At 33.6% G+C, this 22187-nt stretch overlaps 2 protein-coding genes across 5 annotated transcripts; both read left to right on the forward strand.

Moving 5' to 3' along the window:
* Positions 1 to 160: 160 nt before the first annotated feature.
* On the forward strand, positions 161 to 16265 carry LOC145965005 (uncharacterized). Of its 4 annotated transcripts, XM_083088235.1 has the most exons (6): positions 257 to 411; positions 495 to 790; positions 1853 to 1981; positions 2130 to 4124; positions 4453 to 4618; positions 5408 to 16265. In XM_083088235.1, the coding sequence occupies exons 2-6, from the start codon at positions 731 to 733 to the stop codon at positions 5620 to 5622; spliced, it is 2565 nt and encodes an 854-aa protein (XP_082944361.1). In that variant the 5' UTR covers positions 257 to 411; positions 495 to 730; the 3' UTR covers positions 5623 to 16265. The 4 variants fall into 4 exon arrangements, with proteins under 4 accessions (XP_082944362.1, XP_082944361.1, XP_082944364.1 ...); XM_083088236.1 differs by lacking the exons at positions 257 to 411; positions 495 to 790 and adding an exon at positions 161 to 250; XM_083088238.1 differs by having other exon boundaries at positions 257 to 790; positions 5430 to 5578.
* Positions 16266 to 18501: 2236 nt separating this feature from the next.
* On the forward strand, positions 18502 to 20366 carry L(2)k09848 (WD repeat domain 74 lethal (2) k09848). The gene is made up of 7 exons (XM_083088248.1): positions 18502 to 18702; positions 18966 to 19113; positions 19199 to 19294; positions 19391 to 19697; positions 19787 to 19884; positions 19945 to 20146; positions 20243 to 20366. The coding sequence occupies exons 1-7, from the start codon at positions 18645 to 18647 to the stop codon at positions 20330 to 20332; spliced, it is 999 nt and encodes a 332-aa protein (XP_082944374.1). The 5' UTR covers positions 18502 to 18644; the 3' UTR covers positions 20333 to 20366.
* The last annotated feature ends 1821 nt before the right edge of the window (positions 20367 to 22187 follow it).

The raw sequence follows: 22187 nt of genomic DNA on the forward strand, positions 1-22187 counted from the left end.
TCAGGTCCGACCAATCAGCGTCGAATTTCATCGGAAGGTCTAGTAATGTCGCCAACTGTGACCAATGAGCGCGCGTTATAAATTTGACGTTGATTGGTCGGATCCGAAAGTAGAAACCAATCATTGGCGGTGAGGTTCGCTGTGAAGCGGCCATTTACAAATGGAATGAAATGTATGTTTGTACTTTTTCTCGTGTGCCGTAGCCTAAACATTTGCTGGTGTATAGAAAATTTCAAGTATGTGGAAAAATGTAAGTAACAAACGAGTGAAAAGTGTTGATTTACCAATTGCTCGCATCTCTTTTACATGCCGCGGCCTTTTAATTGCGACGTGTCTCCGTCTATCTCTACAACGTCTATGGTTTTCATCGAGAAAGTTTTTGTATTGGTACATACATGGATAGGTTAGAAGGTTAGGTTAGGTCTACCGAATAAAAAAAGCTATCTTGAGCACACCGCTATCTATACGTGTGTGACGGTTCGAGATTCATCTAGGTCAGTGCGATGTTGGTCGACGTGCGTCAAAGTGGGTGTGTAAAGGTGCACGCAAGGTATACGAATGACAGTCGTCGTCGTCGTCGTCGATAGTGACGATCGGGACTGGTTCAAGTTGTAATTGGACTGATTGGAGTAGTTGCAACTAGTTATCGTACAAGACTGGAAAAGTGATGGCGAGTAGCAATGGAGTAGCATCGGTGATGGTGGTGTCTGCCAAAGATCTTTTTTAACGAATGGCTTTATCCGAAGTGCATAATTTGAGCGTGATCAACAATGCTTTCGCTGTTGACGAGGTGAGTAAATATCGTCTTCTCTCTCCCCCCCCTCTCCTCCTCTCTCGTCCGCCCACCTCTCTCTCTCTCTCTCTCTCTCTCTCTCTCTCTCTCTCCCTCTCTCTCTCTCTCTCTCTGTGTATTGCTCTTTATAGTTTTCCACCTCACTATCCGTCCGACAAATTAGCTCTCTTTCGCCTTCTTTAACATGTTGATGAAATGTATATCTGTAAATGTATATGTATATTTATATCAAAGATTTTATCTAGCTACACTGTCACATTTTTCTATATATAAAATGACGCAAGTTGTATCTTGTCCGAGAAAAGAGAGAGAGAGAGAGAGAGAGAGAAAGAGTGAAATTGCAAGAAGGTGCAATTGAAAAGAACAGACTCATTTGTAGCGATCCTATTCCCAGTTCCCAGTACCCAAGACCCAAGACCCGAGGAAGAAGGATGCGATCCGCAATTGTTTGAAACAGTTATTAAACGTGGAAACGATAATTTCTCGCGTGTTTCACGCATATTGCTCGTGAGAGTGCAAATGGTGATAACATCATCCTTCACATTTTTCGTCGTCACTTGCCGGGGCGACTTGCCCCGATCGCGACACGATAGCGATATACGTATTCGCGTATATCGTTGGATCGTTTGAATCTGTCCGCGATGCAGCCGCATCGTGTTGCTAGAACGATAGCTCCGTTGATAGTCCTTGCTCCTCCTTGTTCGATTTCTCCTTAAAATTCTTCCCACCTTATATCAATCGTTACTTACTCGTGTCGCACTTGACCTCGCGTAGTATTTTCGTGTGCGCTACGCTTTTCGTTTCGCTGTTTGCGTCCTTTAAAAACAATCGATAGATTCTCCATACACGACGCTTGATTCATATTTTATTATCCCTTTTCGATGAATCGGATAAATACAATGTCTAAAATGTTACGAAATTTTTACATGTATGGAATTCTAGTTGTTATCAATCTCGTGACAATCTCCGCGTTAAATTATCGCGCGTCACACATTTCATCGAATGTATATGCAAACTTGTCAAAATTTCATACCAAGACAATTGTTTTCACATATATAGAAGAGTAACGAGACCAAACGCAGCGTCGATATGTTGGAAGTACCACGAAAGATTTACTCTAGGGACATGCATAGCATGGAATACAATCATTGGAACTATGACTTAATGGATTGCAGCGCGAAAAGAAATGTAAGTGATGTGAAAATTTTACTTGCGCATGTTGTAGCAGTTTGTTTATACATCTGTCTATGCGCAAAAATGTTTTAGCATCGTAACAAATTTTTTAAATTTTGTCGTCGACTATTTAATATAATCGTAATCGTCATCTTTATTTTAGATGAATAATTTTGAAGACGAGGACTCGAGTCAGGACTTGAATAATCCAATGGTTAACGACCTGGTATCAAAAATTCTCGACGAAGATTCCATTACAATTGATACTTGTCGCGATAGCTACAACAGCGGAACCCATATACATTACCAAGCAGAATTTAATAATTCTTGTTCTAACCAAATCGGAGATAGTTCAGACACTTATTTGACCGATTATATAGATCATTTAGGAGTTCGTTATCCATGCGGCAAGTTTACAAACAACATTTACAACAATGCCAAAAACGAATATCATCAATCGCCCACTAATCTTTGTAACGACTTGAAGACGTTGAATCTCGGTGCTTGCGTCGAGCAGACTATAGCGGGACAGAATAATGCGTGTGGCAATGAGATTACATCGAATACCTACTTGTCCGATCCTCGATCTCGTGTTATTTCACATTCGAATGACGCGGGTATATACACAAGCGCAAGTAACGTGCCGTGCAATGATTTAACGACAACTACAAATGGATCGAATTATGGTAAACATTCTGGTAACTGGACGGAATCGTTATTAACTCCCTCGATGGGCTGCAGAGGCGAATTAATTGGAAATTATTCGAGAATCTCAAATTGCGTTAAACCCGATCTTAATTTTAACGTGACTGCATTAAGCCTGACTTTAGATTCACCAAACTCCGTTCCCATTAACGAGCAAGAGTATCGCAATAGTACGAGGCAAAACGCGTCATTGAACTCGTATAGCAATACTATAGTAAATATGCACGATGTGTACAACGTTACCAATAGCATCGGTTCTGGATACAGACCCAACTCGGCGATGACTGATCTGAGCGCCGATTCCGGTTTCTTATCGAATTCGCCGTTACAACATTTCTCGCCCGCCGATACAACTTTACACTCTTGTTTCGGCAACGGTATGCAAGGTAATGGTAACGGCGACTTTGCTAGGAACGATACCGCTAGATTAAATATGACGAGCGTTAGCATACCCAACGAGCAGATTCAGTTCTTGCAGCAATCGCATACGCGTAGCTACAAATTGGCGGATCAAGCTGTGGACCAAGATTACAAAAACTTGATCAATTATTATCCCCCTGGTACAAATAGCTTTATCGCATCTTCGACGAGTAATTTAGATACAAACGAAAACGTTTGTCTCCCTAGTGATTGTAGAATTGATAATGGCTTACTGAAAATGATTAATCCGAAATCAAAGTTTATCGAAACCAAAACTTACTCACCGATAGGATTTCCAAAAAATCTGAGCTCGCGTAATTTATATCAGCCTATCGCCAAGTATGGTTGTCACAGTTATCATCAACAGTACACTGCCAACAGCGGCGACACTTTGAAGATATTGCAACAAAATTCCACATTTTATCACAACGATTTGAAACAGCCTAAACTCAGCAATGCGTACAAATTGGATGGATTTGACATTGCTAAAGAAATAGCCTTTCCCTCGGGAAGTCACTTGACCGATCATATTACGAGATCTGCACTGGACAAGGATGCCTTGTCCAATCATATTTTGAAACAACGACACCACTTATCGAAAATACAGAGCATTCCAGCCGGGATCCCGCCTCCTGAAATAATTTTTAATTCGGGAATGATATCTGGTACAAATACCGTGAGATCATTTCCGTCAGCGATGCCGGTTTCTGTTCCGGTTCATCCTGTGCCACGACTGTTCTCCGCTCTTTACGGAGGCAATCTCAGTTTCAGAAATGGGAATGGCGCAGCTAGAAAGACAGGTCCTTCGAGTATATTGCATTTCAATCTCGAGCAAACGTACGAACAATTTAAGCAATTGGAGAAAGAGCGCAAGAAATGCGAGGCCGGATTGGCCGCGCATTTTCCGGGGAAACGAGTAACCAGCGCGAATAACATACCTATCCCGCGTCTTCAGGGAAATCCATCGAGAGTCGATCGCTTGATAATTGATTATCTGAGGGAACACGCCCGTGTCATTACATTGATAGCAAAAGTGAGTAAACATGGAGTGACGATGGAAAAGAAACGTAGTTTTTTTCCCTCTTTCTCTCTAATATAGTAAAAAATAAAAAAGAAATTTGCAATATGTAATATGTAATTTGCAATAATTTAAATTATTCTAAATGGAGAGAGGAAACATTTTCGTATATTACATGCGTTTATATAATCATTGCGATTATATGTATTACATTGTTTATATACACGTGCGACAATTCTTATTCTTATGTTACACACAATGCCAATATATATATATATATATATATATATATATATATATATATATATATATATGTATGACTCATTTCAATTTCGCAAAACAGATGGAACGCTTACGCGGGACCACGATGAATCAACGCGTACACAAAGCTATGGAATATTGGCTGGAAGCTATCAAATATGTTCAAGAATGTCGTAAGCAGGAGATCACGAATGCTATCAAACGTCAGAAGGAGAATCCACATTGCATTTTAGCATATAATGATAATGGTGAGTATTAGTGTAGAGTTTTTAAATATCTTTAGTAATATGCATGTGTGTATGTGTGCGGAGGGAGGGAGGGAGCTCTAATAATGCATAGATTGGAAATAATAAATTACTTGCGAATAATTTGATCATTTTCTTTAACTTTACAAGAATTTTAATCATTATTCTTAAAACTCAAAAAAAGAACTCGATCGAAACTGTAATTACGTAGTGACAATTTCTTGATTGTCGGTTAAATATTTTCAAAATTTATACAGATTAAATATATTTAATAAAACTCTGAAAACTTGTTGAGAATTATAGATGGAAATCTTCTAAGAAACTTTCAAGAAAATTTATTTCGAGGCTTTTAATTTTTCTTCATTGCTTTGAGTCACACATGTTGAATGTATGAGACAGAGAAAGAGAAATTTAGAATTCTTTATAAAACACCCACGAAAATTTGATCTTTTCTTTTTTTTATTTTGCAATTTTGAAAGTAAAACAAATTTTGCAACGATATGTAAATCATTATACTATACAATTGAGAGGAAGAAATAAGCTATGCCACAAAAAAACAGCAAAGTCGATCCTGCCGTTACAAACCAATTAAGTTATTCGGCAATCCAAATTCAATTATCTAATTATATCAAATAACAAATATGTAATATCAAGTATCTTTATGTTTATTAATAATTAATCAAGTACCTTTAATGTTTATTAATAATTAATTATATTTGTTACAATATACTTATATACTTGTGTGTGTGTGTGTGTGTGTGTGTATGCACGTGCGTACATGTGTATGTACAGATATTCTGACTTTGGCTGGAAGCGTCCACGAACTGACGAAGGCATCGCGGTACGCGCGGACCGGTATGTATAACGCGCTCCAGGCGACGCTACTCTATGACTTGGATATAGAGAAGAAAGTCATCGAGACTCCCAAGGATCCGGTTCTTGAGGCAAAAGTTCATGGTGAAAGTCAAACAAAAGACGGAACCGACGATTATACAAGCAATACCTAGCAAATCTGCGCTGAATTCACTCGGTATCGCTCATATTAAAGTACTAAATCGAATCCAGCAGCTTTTTACTTACGTATAATATTACGTTTTTGAAAAGCTTTTGCTGGTGTTTATTTTATTGTTGAAACAAAATGCCGCCCATTAAATTCAAGACTTTTATTCGCGATACACAAATGACAACACGCAACGTGCGAATGAACTAAAACAAAATTTTGGGAACGCATGAGCAACCTTTTACAGATTACTCGATAACTTCATAGTTTTCTACCGTACGTATTTTAATGCTTACGACAATGTAACCGACTTATTGGCTTCTCGAGGACAGCGAATTAGATACGAGAATTTCGCTAAACTGCCCTTTATCCTTTATCGGTTTATCTCTATCGCGTGTAAAAAAAAAATCGCTTTTTATCCGATAGAAATCGGAGAAAAATCGAAAGCAGTATCAATCATGTTTAAGTCGTTGACAACACGAAGGAGATTGCTCAGATGTGTATTACATCGTTTAGATATAGATATGATAAAAAAAGCCGTTTCTCTTCGTACAATTATTTATTATATGCGTATCTTTTAAGTTAAATAGACGTATAATTAGACAGAGAACGCCGATGTACTCGTTCAAAATGTTCGGCAGCAACTTGTTAGATTAGCTCAATGTGGCCTTCCTTGAATGTGTGACCTATAATGTGTGGTAGTAGATGTTTCCAGATTTAAATATTTCGTAAAGTGTAAGTGCGATTATATAATCGTACGCACGCTATACGCGAGTTATATATTATATATTAAAATGTTGTTTACATGGTAGAGTAAAACGCCAGACTTTTCCATTGTATTGACATTGTTCCTTTTGATATGTATTCTCACTCCTACATAAAAGGAATACATAAAAGGGTACATACGCGTTCCTTTCGATAAAACGGATGTGCGAAGTAAAACCATCTATTATATTACAAGTATACGCACAACGAGAGCCACATTCATACATAAAGATTGAACATTTAAGAGACCATTTGCACAATATGTATGTACATATACAAATATGTATATGTATACATATATGTAAGCATATTTTCTTCATTTATGTCGCGATACTATTATATTATTTCTTTCGCTTCGCACGAATCTTCGCCTCGCGAACAACTTATTGTTATTTATTCTGTACTGTACAACATAGAAGAAGAAAGAGTATACATGTGCAAATATAATATTATTATTCGCGGAACGGAATCGCGATGAAATCGCGAGTAATGTGCGTGTAATCGTGTAGCTTTAACGGATTTGTAAGTAGAGAATTTCTCTAATCTAATTTGATTGACATTTAATATTTAATCATATCATAAAATAGCCAAGATAAATCTCTCACTTCACACAATGTGTTTTTCTCTCGCGGTAGCTTCTTTCGCGTATTGAAACTGAAGAACTTGTCTTTAAAAATTCATTTCTCAAGAACATGAATCTAGGACCATTTAATGAATAAGTTCTTCAATTATATTCGTTGCGATACCTAATTTTTACGATTACTCAAGTGTCTTCTATTTTTATTTATTCACAAAAAAAGAAAAAAAAAACTAAGACTCGCGCGTTACAAGAGAAATGTGGGTATACGTGCATTATGAGCCTCCTAATACACATAAAGTTTACTATAATACGGCATCGCCGTAAGAGCGTTAAAAATAGATATGTATCTGACAATCCCATTTAAACCGCATGCGATATTATGTATTATTACAAACTTATGCACGCACTCACAAACGCACAAACAAATACGCACGCGCATATTTCAATATTTAGAAATTAGGATGATCAAGCTTTACTCGGTGGTTCTGCAAAATAGGAACAAGATAATTTTTAGTACGATCGATCGAAATTTAAAAGTAAGTTGGCATTGAAGGATTTGTAGCAAGAATGGGGGACAAGTCTTTTAAAAAATCGTATATTTCAAATAAAATTTACAAATAGTAGATAAATAGTACGATAAATTTAGTTTTCCAGATGCCGTTTGAAGTGTCGCGAAATTAAACGTAGTTGTATGGCATATATAATTACAAATAAAATCGAGATTATTTTGAAGTAGAACGAAATCGAAGTCTTAATTACGTGAAATTATACCGGTTTTAACAAATTCACTGCCACATTTAGTCTTGGTCGATTTGATAATTAGTATTTTGAATTATTAGCGCATCAATACTTGTAATTCTCTCCGACATTTGAGTATTATCGCATATTTAAATATCAATGAAAATATCAATTCTTACTTTTTTTCAACATTTAGCGTTGGCGAGATATATGGATTCCATGTTTCATAAAAAAATTATCGATAAATTATTACCTTTTGATTAATATTGTTGGAAATTAATGAAGAAAATATTTTCTTTACATCTTTATAATAACATTACGAAAATCGATGTACCGAATCATAGATAAAATGTATTTTCCCTTATACTCTTCAGAACCACCAGAATAATGATATTGGTTATCCTTGTTTCAAATAATAAACACCAATGTTTGTACATGTATATAGACATGTATACAGATTGCTATAGATTTTGGATCAACGACATTTTCATCTATTAAGAAAATATTATTTTGATTAAACAAATTTTTATAGACTAAAATGAATATTGGCTTCTTTTAATGCACTTTTTTTGTTTATAAAATAGTTTTAATTCATTAAAAAAAAAACGAATTAAAGTGACTATTATATTTAATACTTTATTATATTTGCAATCTTATGTTTTTAAAACAAAGTCACTTTAATTCGAGATTTTTGCTATTTAATACATATACATATAGAGAACCAGTAAATTTTTTTTGCATCAATGTAATAATCATTCCGTATTGAAACATTACTGAATTCTGAAGAGTTTTTCAAATAAACGTGATTTTACAGTTGTTTATCAACATATCAATAAAAGAAAATGCAGTGTGTTAAGGATATCTTATTGTAGATGTACGTATGCGTATGTTGTGTGTGTGCGTGCGTGCATGTGCGTGCGTGCGTGCGTGCGTGCGTGCGTGTGCGTGCGTGCGTGCGTGTGCGTGTGCGTGTGTGTGTGTGTGTGTGTGTGTGTGTGTGTGTGCGTGTGTGTGTGCGTGTGCGTGTGAGTTCGTCGCAATAAAACGGTATAAGCGCGCCGCATATACGATACATATAGTGTTGTGTGTAAGCGGTTTTATAATAATATAATTGAGAATGGCAGAAACTGACCAATTTTAAAATATAAAACTATTAAGCTATCATATTGTACTATACATGTATTGCAAAACAAACTACATATGTGTATAGACCAAGCATTTTTGCGTACTAAATCTTTGTTGTAGCGGCACAGTAATGGTCTACGTTTAAGAGAAGGACAATTAATTTCTCTTAGTGTCTTCCCCTCGATATTATAATAATAATTTCTCGCTATAAGACATTGAAAAAATGCTTAGAGGAATCAATTGTTTTTCTCTCAATTTTTAACTATTAACTTTTGGCATCAATTTGTGAGTGAATTGCTTGATTATACGTGTGTGTGTGTGTGTGTGTATGCGTGTGCGTGCGTATGTGCGCGCGCGCGTGTGTGTGTGTGTGTGCATAACTTGAAATGGAGCTCTCGATGAGCATTCGTGATAACGATCGTATCAATAACATGGTATCGAAATTCATATCTCTCGTCTTAGCAGAATTGCGATCTCGTCCGCTATTAAATATCGTGAAAGTACTCCTAAAGGGCTTGAAATTAATATTTAATATTTAATCGATAGAGTTGAGAGTGTGTTGAAATGGATGGAGTTAAATTATACAGCCGAAACTATCAACGCGCGTAGTTGATTCGTAGTTGATTTCCTAGTTATTTTTCTTAAAAGTATGTCTGTCTCTCTTATTTAGAGACTCGTTGTAAGAATATTATTTGCAAAAAATGCGGTGTATATATAATTTGTTATTTGCGATTTTTGAGTTTGTAAGTTATGCGTACATTAATAGTTATTGATTGACGCGACTACTTTATTATATAGCAAAAGCTTTTATAAACAATCAGTATTTATGAACACTGTGAGATATGTTGACTAATATTTAAAAAATTTTAACGAGTTTGTTATATTTTTCATTTTTTTTTTTTTATTGGGTCAACCCAAGTTCAACTTTTACGTATGCGTTATGTAAACTTTATATTTTGGGTTTTATATATAGTTATTTAATACTCGTTGTTTACTCGTTCAATTGTTCCTAAAAAATATAAAGAAATTTTGTACACAGCATTCTGTTGACTAGTCGAGCATACGTACATACATAGTATCAAAGTATTTTTCGACTTACGCTATATATATATAAATCGTATCTGTTTTTTTTCCTTTTTTTCCTTTATCTTTTTCTTTCTTTTCCCGAATAACTAAATAACACTACTGCTTCAGCAATATTAGGCTGCGTTCCGAAATTGCCAGTACTAAAAATCTATAATGCATATAATGTGTATTATAGATTTTCAATAATGGCAGCGAATTTCGGAATATAGCTTTAAATCGTTTAAGTAAAACTTAAATAGAATAAGTTGTAGGACCTCGTATTATGCATTATTTTACGATATCACAATGTGTTTTACTATGGGTTATTTATTGTATAGATTTATTATTCGTTTTTTTTTTTTTAATATAATTTCTCAAATCTCTTTGCACATTGACATTGTAGCGCTAGGATTTAATAGTAGCTAGAGACCAGTGTGTTGTAAATAAATATTCCAAGGAGCTTTTATTTTATCGAAATGACGGGAGAATATAATGAACACTAACTCCAAGCGATTTTTGTTTACGTATAATATCATCCCTATAAGACACAATATTCTAGAAATATTGTGTGCTTATAGAGATGTATGATTTTGCGCGTATTATATATATTTATCGTAGATAATGAAGACGGAGGAAAAAAATATCGCGGGCAACACAATGTGAAATAAAATCAACTATGAAATGAAAGTCGAGATATATAATGTTAAGTATAAAATATAAATATGTTAAGCATAGTCTCATTTCTTCTCCATCATATTATCTCTTGCAGCGAATGCTTCGGTCAATACAGAGATCAATTTTTCTTCGTAAAAATATTATAAGAAATCTCTTTCTACTTTTAATTTTTAACATTGTATGTGTCTTTATAATCAAGTTTCAAAGTAAATTTCTGCTTAAATGATTTGAAAAATAATGTAATATTTACCATAATTTGGTATCAAGTAACTCTTGTCAGATGGCCTCCGTTCTCAATTAAAAAAATTACTTTCAAGCTGTGTCTGTAATTATAAATTTGAAGACCATCTTTCTAAAAAAAGGCAAGATTTTAATTATTTAAAATTGTAGAAATATTGCATTCAGCGGAAATAGCATTGGCACTGCGTTGTTGGCAGTTCGAAGGTTGCGTGAAACGCTTTGTGTTATATTATGTCACTTATACAGATATACTTAATATTTTACGCTTACATTAACATTTTTTTAATATGTTGGAAAAAATGGCTTAATATATCGAAAGTCGACGAATCTTTCCTCAGATTCAATAAAAAATTATTTGTTTTCCCTTTTTTCAACAATTTTCTATTTTACCATTCATGCATTTTATAAATGAGAAAGAAGAAGCTTTTTTTTGTGTGTATTATATATATATATATATATATATATAAAAGAGAGAGAGAGAGCTATTCAATAACGCATTTGTCATTTTATATTTATTATTTTTTTATCTTGTACTATTTTCTCCAATTGTCTAAGGTTAATGCATTGATTTGATAATATTAGATTTTTTTTCCGGAGAAAAATTTATTTCGAACTGGCCGAAGTCTATTATCGGAAAATATAATATGATAAAGAGACGGGACGTATTGGTGCGTGCGTGCGCGCATGTACGCACACACGCATATTTTGCAATCTTTGTCAAAAAAGAAGAAAATTATAGTTTAATGTCGAGGGATCTGTAAAGCTCTCCTCGCTTTGTGTAACCGATAGTCTCGGTTATCTTCCCGCCCATGTCGGAAGGGTACTACATACGAATAGCAGAGGACAAAGTAGACGGATTGTAGCGTAGAAATAAATATATCATTTATTCTAGGCGTGTTATCGGCTCTAAATGACTAAAAATAGCACGAATAAGCTCAGGTCTTGTTAAGCTTCCTGATCATCCAACGATATATGTGTATATGTTAGACTAATCTAATTATGAAATTCGACGGCACGTGAAATTCACAACAGTCCCTACTATGAAATAATTCTTTCCATCGCATAGCCACTTTTTTCTCTTCGCTTATATCGTTGTATATGTAGCGTAAAGGTGCTAGGGATTGAAATTTTGATACAATTTCGTCGAGTTCAAACGCGGAGCGCGCTACTATATAAACGGGATACGCGATACTTGTATATTTATTCGCCAATAAAAAAAGAAGAAAAACGTAACACAATTGTCGTAAAATGTTTTCTTTTTTTCTACACTTTTACGGTATCGAAAATTGAACTCGCACTGAAATGAAGTCAATTTTCAATGCTTGGTGTAAATTGATCGGAATCGAGAATTGAGTAATCCGCGCAATTTCTATGCGATACGAAATGAAAGCGTTTAATTATATCGCTCGGCCGTCTATGAATGGTGCTTTCTTGCCGGCCAGTTTTTACTCGTAACACATTGCTGCTCACTTTATATAATATACTGTATTAGATAAGAGCGATAGGTCTATTCTCTACGCAAGGAAGAGAAAAAGGAACGTGCAAATCTCTCTTGCGTAAATATCGTTTACCGTCGTTGTCTTAGAGAGACATATGTATGTATATATATATATATATATATATATATATATATATATATATATATATATACATATATGCGTATATATATATATATGCGACTCGTGTGCCGTTTATATGTTAGAACATATGCTCGTATTTCGTAATAATGCCACTTCTAATTATAACGTGTTATATAACATTACTTACTAAACATATTAAACTCGTCAACGAGAGTGCCCGTAATGCGAGTCGTAAAAACATTCTTGTGATATATGTAATCAGCATCGGAAAATGCTTGAAAAGTTTTCGGTTTATGTTTCGCAAATAATATCTACGAATTTGTTTCTATATAAATCAAAGAATAACAGTGATAATAATGTGTGTAATTGAGACGTTAATGTAATAATCCTATTTTTTAGCCAATACATATTAGAATATTATGTCTTACATCTCTCTCTCTCTCTCTCTCTCTCTCTCTCTCTCTCTCTCGTTAACGTTTCAATAACTGTCACTCATTGTCACTTTCAATATTTATAGAAATAGATTTGTAGCATCAAAAGTAGAAAGTTTCTCAATCGTTTCGTATATACAGTTGGATGACTCTGTCGGGTTAATTTCGCATGATAAAGTGAATAAAATTTAATATTTGAAGAGAATCGAAGAATTTATTTATGCAAAATTTCTCAAATCCAAGAAATAATAGCAGATTGACTTGTCGCGTTAGGCATGCACTTTCCAGTTGATTCATTACGTAATGCGTATAATACGTGCAAGACGTTTTGACGGCCAGACATTTTCAAAACTACTTGGCTATCTTTTATTAAGGTTTGACATAATTAAGCATTATAGACAACAACGCATAAAAAATTTTAAGCGTCTTTAAAATTATAATTTTACTTTTAACTTTCAAGCTTTCCTTTTTCATGCTTTATTTTAGATTTATATCTCTTAGATTTTGATAAATGTAACAAGCGATATGTAATATATCGCATCTTTTTATTTACATTGATACTGCCATTATTTTGAATTTAATTTCTCATTTACGCATTAGACGTATTTAGATGTATTGGCATTATTGGGGAGAACTTCATGTAACGTGTAATCTCTTCGCTTACTTAAAATATGGATTTAAAAATTTAAAAATGACTTCTTCGATTTTTATCTAAGAAAACGTATCCTATAGAGGCTATTTGTCTATAAAATGTATTTTATAAACATTCGCATTCAAAATAGATTTTAAGAGTAAAAGTTATCAATCGGAGAGGAAGAAGGGAAAGAAGATGTAGTAATGTTATGTAGTCTCAAAGCAATTTTTCCAATTTTTCCAACCGCGATTACTTTAAATCAAAACAAAATGACTCAACGACTTTTAGCTTTATGGCTTTGTTTCATTACAATCGAAAGAGTCGCATATGAAAAGATTAAGTGAGAAAAACTTACTTTTTATCTTTTAAATCTCGATATGTGTTGCGTGTCATCGATAAAATGCGACCCGCTGGAGCGATCCGACTCTCTTACGGTGTGTCTCGATAACGAACACGGCGCGAATAAAGGCAACATATCGCTCCTCTTTCCGCTCGTGAATCAAATTTAATCGCGTCATGCACACCACCATCTCGAGATGTCAGACGAGAAAGGGGAAAGAGAAAGAAAAATAAGGTGTAAACGGCCTCGTGTCGATGAGATCGAGCGGTTTGTGCTCGGTTTGTGGACCATAAAAAAAAAGAATACTGTACAACGATTGCGCTACAATAATCTTTAATGTACTTATTGTTAGATGAGATTGGGACGCGATGGCTCTCGTACATGCATGCGAGCATGTGTGCGCGAACCATGTATATGCGCGTGGCGCGTACATATATGCGATTGTAACATCGAAGAATCGAATCTCATTTGAGAGATCGTGTTAATCCCTCTAGTTTTATCAATTTTAATACATTGATCGATTAAAGACCTCGTGTGTTCTCACTGCAGCGAAAATATTGGACGATCTCGGACTTTGAGAGTGAAAAATTGTCAATCGATTCTTATCTCGCGCATACACACATTATACGTAGAAATATAAATTAATTTCCTTGCAAATAACCATCATCTCATACCCGATAGATTAGCAACGCGTACCGAAAACTGCTCCTGATTTATCTCGATTAGTAAAATGTAATACAATCGATATCTGTATTTGTGTATGTATTGGATCCATGTTGCCAGCATAACAATGCATCTAATAACAGTTGATTCAACCGCGTTTATCGAGCCATAATTTCAAAAGAATTGACAGAGGCATAAAAAGAGGAAAAATAATCAATTTATGTATAAATGCAAGAAAAAGGATTTAGATAATCTTCTGCTTTTTTCGACACTGTTTATTCGACAATATATCGCTGTATATAGCGGATGATTAAAAAGTTTTAATTTTGAATTACCTGACGAGAGGACAACGAGATCCCTTGCGCATATATCCCAGATAATGTGCATGTAATTGTTTCCAATGTATTTTACGTTAGCTCCAATACTACTAATTGAATTTATTATATTGGGGAGAATATATATGTATAATTCTCTCTTTCTTTGCGCGAATATGTGTCGTTTTATTTTAGCGATCCAAAAGATTTTGCTTCGTTACATCGTTATATGCAAATACATACCTACATGATTATTGCATCGTGTACATATACACGATGCAATAATCATCTCCTTTATAAAACTCGGTTATACATATATTATATGTATATGTACGTACATATTTTTGCGCAAAAAATACAAGAATATGGCTCCCCTTTGAAACAACCCTCCCTTAATCTCTCGTGACATTCAAGATGTTGATTATTATTGTATTGTATATATCTCCTTTATTCGTTTCTTCGCCTTCGAACGTAGTAAAAATGGTTGGAATGTATTAAAAGTTTATCGTTATAGGTATCTCTGTCTCTCGGCTTTCTCGTGTTTTCTCGCAAACACAACAGAATGTGCTATTCTTATAATTCGTCAAAGATGCTATCGATATCGAATTGGATATCGATAAATTATCTAAGCGTGAGTGATTACGGCGAGTGTGTTACTTTTATATTTAAACACACGCGCGCGCGCGCGCGCGCGTGTGTGTGTGTGTGTGTGTGTACACAACTTTTATAGTGATAAGCGATTAAACGCAGTTGCACTTTCGCGATTTTAATGAAGAAAAACAAAAGGCACAAATCTGGCCGAAATCGAACGAATGAGATCGCCGAGATCGGCGTAAACGATGACGTACATACGTGATGATGATTAGGAATCGATTAGTTTTTTCTGATCTTTGCCGACATTTGAAATCTACATTTTTGTAATGCTTTATCCGCTTCATTATGTGTATGTATGTCCATGTGCATCGATATTACCGTAAAACATTATGTGGAAATATAATCGGCCGAATATTGAGCGCGATTTTTCGAAGTTTTCCATAAAACTTCAATGCTTCTAGGCTGTGATTTGTAACTGAAAAATCTACCGCGCACGATTATTATCGAAACAAATGACAATCCTCCTCCGAGCAAAGTTAAGCATGAAACGGAAAAATAAATAAAAGAAAAAATGCATTAAAACATTTGGATATATACTTCCTCTTTGTCCTATTCGCGGTATTTTGACGCAACATCGATATGTATGATTTCTGTTTCGCCACATAACGCTCACTATTTACAAATGCGAATAACGAGCTTTTATCGAATCCAAAGAAAAAGAAATGAATCCAAAAATATTTGAAATTATTGCATTAGGATTGCGAGCAAAGTGAGATGGAAAATTAATGTTTTTCGTGGTGTAATACATTGTAATATGATATATACTCGTAATACTACAAATTGTACTATCGCACTATATGATATACGAAACAATGTATAAATAATAATAATGACAGTTTATGACAATGATATATATCGTTAAATGGGCTGTGGTAGAAAACTATTATATACGTATATATTATTGAATTGGCTTACATTCTCGTTGTAAAGGAGAAATGGCATCATTCAAAAATTCGTTGTTTAAACGTTAAAAGTCAGTACTACTATTTGGTCATACAACGATTATCTTGCACAAAGTGTACCTAATGATACATACATACGTGTGTGTGTGTGTGTGTGTGTGTGTGTCTGTGTCTGTGTGTTGATATAATGAAATTGGTTACATGATGTGTATCTGCCATAATAATTCTCAATAACATATCATACCTATCGTATTCTTAATGAGGACAAATTATAGTGAGCTATAGGTTGTAAATCAGAGTCTCGATTGAACTAGCACAGATTTGTTCTCTAATTGTGTGTAATGTAATGCTTCGAAAAAAAATCTTATGAGGCGAATCGATATAATAATACAATATAATTATATGCACAGAAATCAATCAATTAGGCATTTATAACATCATAATAAATAAAAAAAATATATATCTAATATAAAAATGCAAATTAATATTATGTATTAACAATATATTAATAACATTTTACATTCAAAGTTTTCGCAAAATCTTGTCAATATTTATAGAAAAAGAGAGAAAGAGTCAGAAAAAGCGCGCATGTTGGAGAAAAGGGGAAATTAATTATAAAGGTTTAAAATTTCTATGGTTTAAAATATTTGTTATCAACTTTGGTATTTTTTTCTATAGCGAAAGAAAAAATTTTTTCTTTCAAAGAGATTCAAAATTTTTATTTTATTTGAAACAGAAACCATTTAAGAAAAGAAGCAACAACTCTCTCTTTTTGCACAATTCAAGATAAAGAATATTGCGTTTTTTATATAAAATGCGTTATTAATTGAGAAAAAAGAGAGAAATTTCTATAAATCATACGCGCGCGCGCGCGCGCGCACACACACACACACACACACACACATATGTGTGTGTGCGGCTATGCTTTATCTGACGATACCATACTAATTTCCCATGAAAAACATCAAAGCGACATAGCACAAACATTTATATCAATCGCGTAGACTTAGTTGATTAGTTGAAATGAAGAAAACAATAAATTCTTGTTCAAACAAATCGTTTTATTTTTGAAAACGACAGCAGCACGCATGTATCACCTTTGATTTAAGTATACGTAACGTGAAAAACGAGGGCCATTATGAAATGAGACGAGGACCATTATATATTATACGTTTCATCGCGGTTATTATAGACATATACATTTACGTATAATAATGTATAATAATTTTATTATATTTCTAATATTTATTCTAATATATAGTATATTTTTTTAAATATTTATTTTTATTTATTTATTATATTTTTAATATATAATGTATAATACATATTATATATAATATTTTTTATTATACTTTTAATATTTATTCCATATTTACCTAAAATTTTGAATTTAATATTTGGATGTATACATTTTTTTAAGCTCCTTCCCTTAAATATTTACATACCTGTAACGTATAGAACTATTGTATATGTACATACAATACGGCTCCGGAAACTTTTGGCACTGTATATAGCGTAATGTATACTGTACTGTACGTATGTATGCACATACATACATACATGCATACAAGTGTATGATATATGTACACTCCGCGACAACGATTCGTTCCGTTGCCCCTCTTCGCGGGGCAAGGGGAGCGTAGAACTGGCCAATCAGCCGCTGCTATGCTGCCAGTTGATTGGCCAGTTCTACGTCCCCCTTGCCCCGCGAGAGGGGCCGCGGAACGAATCGTTGTCGCGGAGTGTACGCATGCATGGGAGCGTTCCGTTTGACCACGTTGCGATTGACCACAGCCAATTATATCGATAACTGTGCCTAGGGTAACCAGCAACGATTGACCAATTGGAGACGTGGTCAATCGGGTGCCACCCGACCGCGTTTAGCAGACTCACCGCCAAGTGGCAATCGAACATGATTGGTTTCTATTTTTAGATCCGACCAATCGAATTAAATTACGTCGGAAAATCTAGTAATGTTGTCAAAGTGTTGAGTCCGCTGAATGCGGCCAATCAGAGAAAAGTCCCTGCTTCAACAGTTCTCACACAACAGTTGGGCAACATTACTAGATTTTCCGTTGTAATTCGACGCTGATTGACCGGATCTGAAAGTAGAAACCAATCATGTTCGATTGCTACTTGGCGGTTGAGACCGCTGAATGCGGCCACTCTTCCTTGATTCTCTCCACGATCCTCTCCAAAAACCATTCAATCTTATCGCTACCTACAGATAAGTAAATGTAAACCTAGCAATTGATAAATAACCTGTGTAAATAACTGAATAATTTTTCATCGCTTTCCCAGACTTTCCGTGTAATAAGGTATAATGAATTATAAGGAAAATTTTAATATTTTCGTAGGCGGAAAATCGGGTGTTTTTAAAGGTAACGATATACAAATGCATTGTAGTGTAAATTAAAAATTGTAGGTTATACGATCTACAATTTTTAACGAAATGTGTTTCAACGAGTATGTTGCACTTGTCGTTTGCAACGTTCCGGCGTATCTTCTGTTTTTATTTATCTTTCAATGAACAATAAGAATTCCACGAGCATTGCAAACGTCGAGTGCCTTGTATAAATTAATCTCTTTCCTTAGCTGAATATTTATATATTGTTTATTTGCGAATAAAATTTAAATTGTGTAGGAATAAAAGTTGGAAGAAAGACGGATATAATTAAAAATATACAGGACTTGGTCTCTATTACGGAAAATGATCAAGTGACAACTGTCGCATGGGACGATGATGACGAACGACAAGTCTTAATAGCTTGTGGCATAAGAGGAGACAAAAGGTAACACATATTTTTTATAATATAAAAAGTGACTTTTGCTTTTCTATAAAATAAAATTTGGCTACAATTGTGATCTTTGATACAGGATAAAAATATATGATTCCGACAGTTTAGCGTTGACATGTTCATTTTCCTGTAATACAGGCCAAGGAAGCATTATTGGTATATCAAGATATAACAGGTAAAGTAATTCGAAAACAAAAGGATATATCTTATATAGATATATTAATGTGCCCACCAATATTATATTTAATAATGTAGTTTATAATTTTGTCAGATCTGTTTTGATAGGAGTCAAGTCTGGTGAAGTAAGTTTATGGCCATTTGATGGAAAAGAAGAGGTATTGATAAATGCTGGAGAAAATTTGAATAGAATGCGTCAGTCATGTATGCAAAAAAATATAATAGCAACTGGAGGATTAGAGAATAGGCTAAAATTATTTGATCTAGAAAAACAAGAACTAATATTCAGTGAGAAAAATCTTCCACATGACTGGCTGGAATTGAGAATACCAATTTGGATATCGGATTTAAATTTTCTGCCAGGAACCCAACAGATAGCTACAGTTGGCAGATATGGGCATGTAAAGAATATAATTTTTTTGTAAAACTAATCTCACAAATTATTTACAATCGTAAAAGTATACATTGATGCGGGAATAATTTGATACAGGTACACTTGTATGATCCAAATGCGCAAAGACGTCCTGTAATAAATTTAACGATTCAAGGTGAAGCTTTGACCTGCTTAAGCGTGACGCCCAAAAACAAGTAAGTTTTGTATATGCCTATGAATTCCCATGAATATATTATAACTGATGTGTTTTATAGACATATTATAGTTGGTTCGGGTAAAGGTAGGATGAATCTCATCGATCTGAGAAAACCAAGCACTATATTGAACACATACAAAGGATTTGCCGGCGGTGTAACTGGGATAGCTTGCAGCATGAATAATCCACTTGTTGCTAGCGTTAGTCTCGATCGATATTTACGGATACATCATATTGATACAAAGGAACTTTTAAAAAAAGTAATTTCTTCCTTCTTACTTTGTTTTCCAAAGTATGAAAATATTTAAAACATTACAAAAACTTGTAATTCCCCCATATTTTATCTTGTATTACAGATTTATTTAACATCGAGATTAACGTGCCTGGTAATGAGATCAGATTTCTATATGGAAACGGGAATTGAGCCTGCAAAGAATATTTGTTAACGTGACTTTATATGAATAAAAAATTTTTTTATAAGTGCGTGTGTGTAAATACATCTTATAAATTTCATATATTTTTTTTCAATACTCGATACTCGAATCACAAATTGTACATAACTTATTCTAGAATGTGTGTATATATATATATATATATATATAATATATATATATATATATATATATATATATATATATATATATATACTTTTGCTTATGTATAGTTTCTTTTGAAAAAGAAAAAAAGAAGAAGAAGAAAAAAGCATTTCAAGTTATTTTGAAGTTATTTGGAACTTGGAATTTTGTGAAATGAAAAAGTTTGATTCGGGGCGTCACTACCTAAAAGAGAAATTAAATGTGTAGTCTCTAAATAAACATTCATGTACTTAAGTGTGCATACATATACATACATACATACATACATATATATATATATACATATATATATATATATATATATATATATATATATATATATATGTATATATATATATCTTATCGCTTGGCAAGACTGTCGTCTCGCATTTTGAACAAGAAACAAAGATTGAACAAGGAACAGGGATAATATGATAACAGTCAATTTAATTATAATTATGCTTTATGCATAAAAGCATTATTTGTTGATTATTTATTGTACGGTCTAATAATTATCATTAATATCTCATTGATAGCTTCCACTTTGGTTCTTGATGCAGCATGTACCGAGTTCAATCACTTATTCCTTTCAACTTGTCTTTCTAATATTATATAGAATGAGAGGCGCTAAATATTTTTTCCGACTATGTCCTACTGTGCCCTCAACAAGTAACAAGTTGTGTCAAAGCTAGCAAATTTGCAGCGTACGCTGTGTTATAGCACAGTTTTTGATAACTTTAAGTAGGAGATGGTAAATGTTGCAACATACGCATTTTGCACTAAAAAAAAATTAATTAAATAAATAAATAACGCTCGCGACTGCAGCACATTAAATAGTACTTCTTAACTGTACAAAAATTTTTGTTCAAGCTCTACGCTTCCTGTTAATTAATACTAATATTTAACTTGTATTCCGCGACTGTGTTTACAACTCGAGGAGAATATTTATATTTATATTCCATACATCTCTCTCTCTCTCTCTCTCTCTCTTCAAAGATATATTGTATATACATTTACTACATTTACAGGCACTATCCTCCTTCAAAATCCCTATAACATCACCTGCATGAATATGAAAATGAATGAAAATCAGCATCAAAAGGTACAAAATTTACATTTTATATGGAAAAAATTTTTTTTTGTAAAGCTTGGAATAAAGTTTCTGGATAGTACTGGGCTTCGACTATAAGAGTGCTTCTTCCACTCTATTGTGAAACTCTTTTTCATTTAAAACAATATATTATACCTATACATTCCAGCCAACAAAAAACTCTTACATCATAATTTTCATTTTCCTTATGAAATATGATGCAATAATAATTATTTATATAATAATGCAGGATTTTACTCACTGTTTTTTATGTAAAAAGAAGATTTGATACATGGTATAAAACTTTAATGCCATACATACCATTGATGAATAAAGCAACCCATCGCAAAATATATATTTCTTACTAAGTCACCAGTGATGTTAAGGTGATCTATTTATTATGTAAGATCACTAATTATAAAAAGACATTAGGTATTTGCACATATTAACACATTTCTAAGAGAAATTAACAAAAAAGAGAAAAATAGGTTGTGTTTTTACAAAAGAAAAACTTAAATTTATAATTGGAGATATGTATTATGGTATTTAAAAAAAAAAAAAAAATATATATATATATATATATATATATATAAAAGAAAAGCTTCGTAGCGACAAATTCGTCTTTAATAAAGAGAA

The sequence above is a fragment of the Camponotus vicinus genome, unplaced genomic scaffold (genome assembly GCF_025532165.1).
Source record: "Camponotus vicinus isolate PSW18456_S1 unplaced genomic scaffold, iyCamVici1.0 SCAF_14, whole genome shotgun sequence".
NCBI classification, from domain to species: domain Eukaryota; kingdom Metazoa; phylum Arthropoda; class Insecta; order Hymenoptera; family Formicidae; genus Camponotus; species Camponotus vicinus.

What these genes read in the sequence shown, in the direction of transcription:
- LOC145965005 (XM_083088235.1), top strand. Translation starts at nt 731, where the DNA reads ATGGCTTTATCCGAAGTGCATAATTTGAGCGTGATCAACAATGCTTTC. An exon ending in ATGCTTTCGCTGTTGACGAG is followed by an intron (nt 791 to 1,852) that starts GTGAGTAAATAT and finishes TCACATATATAG; the next exon opens with AAGAGTAACGAGACCAAACG. An exon ending in TCATTACATTGATAGCAAAA is followed by an intron (nt 4,125 to 4,452) that starts GTGAGTAAACAT and finishes TTCGCAAAACAG; the next exon opens with ATGGAACGCTTACGCGGGAC.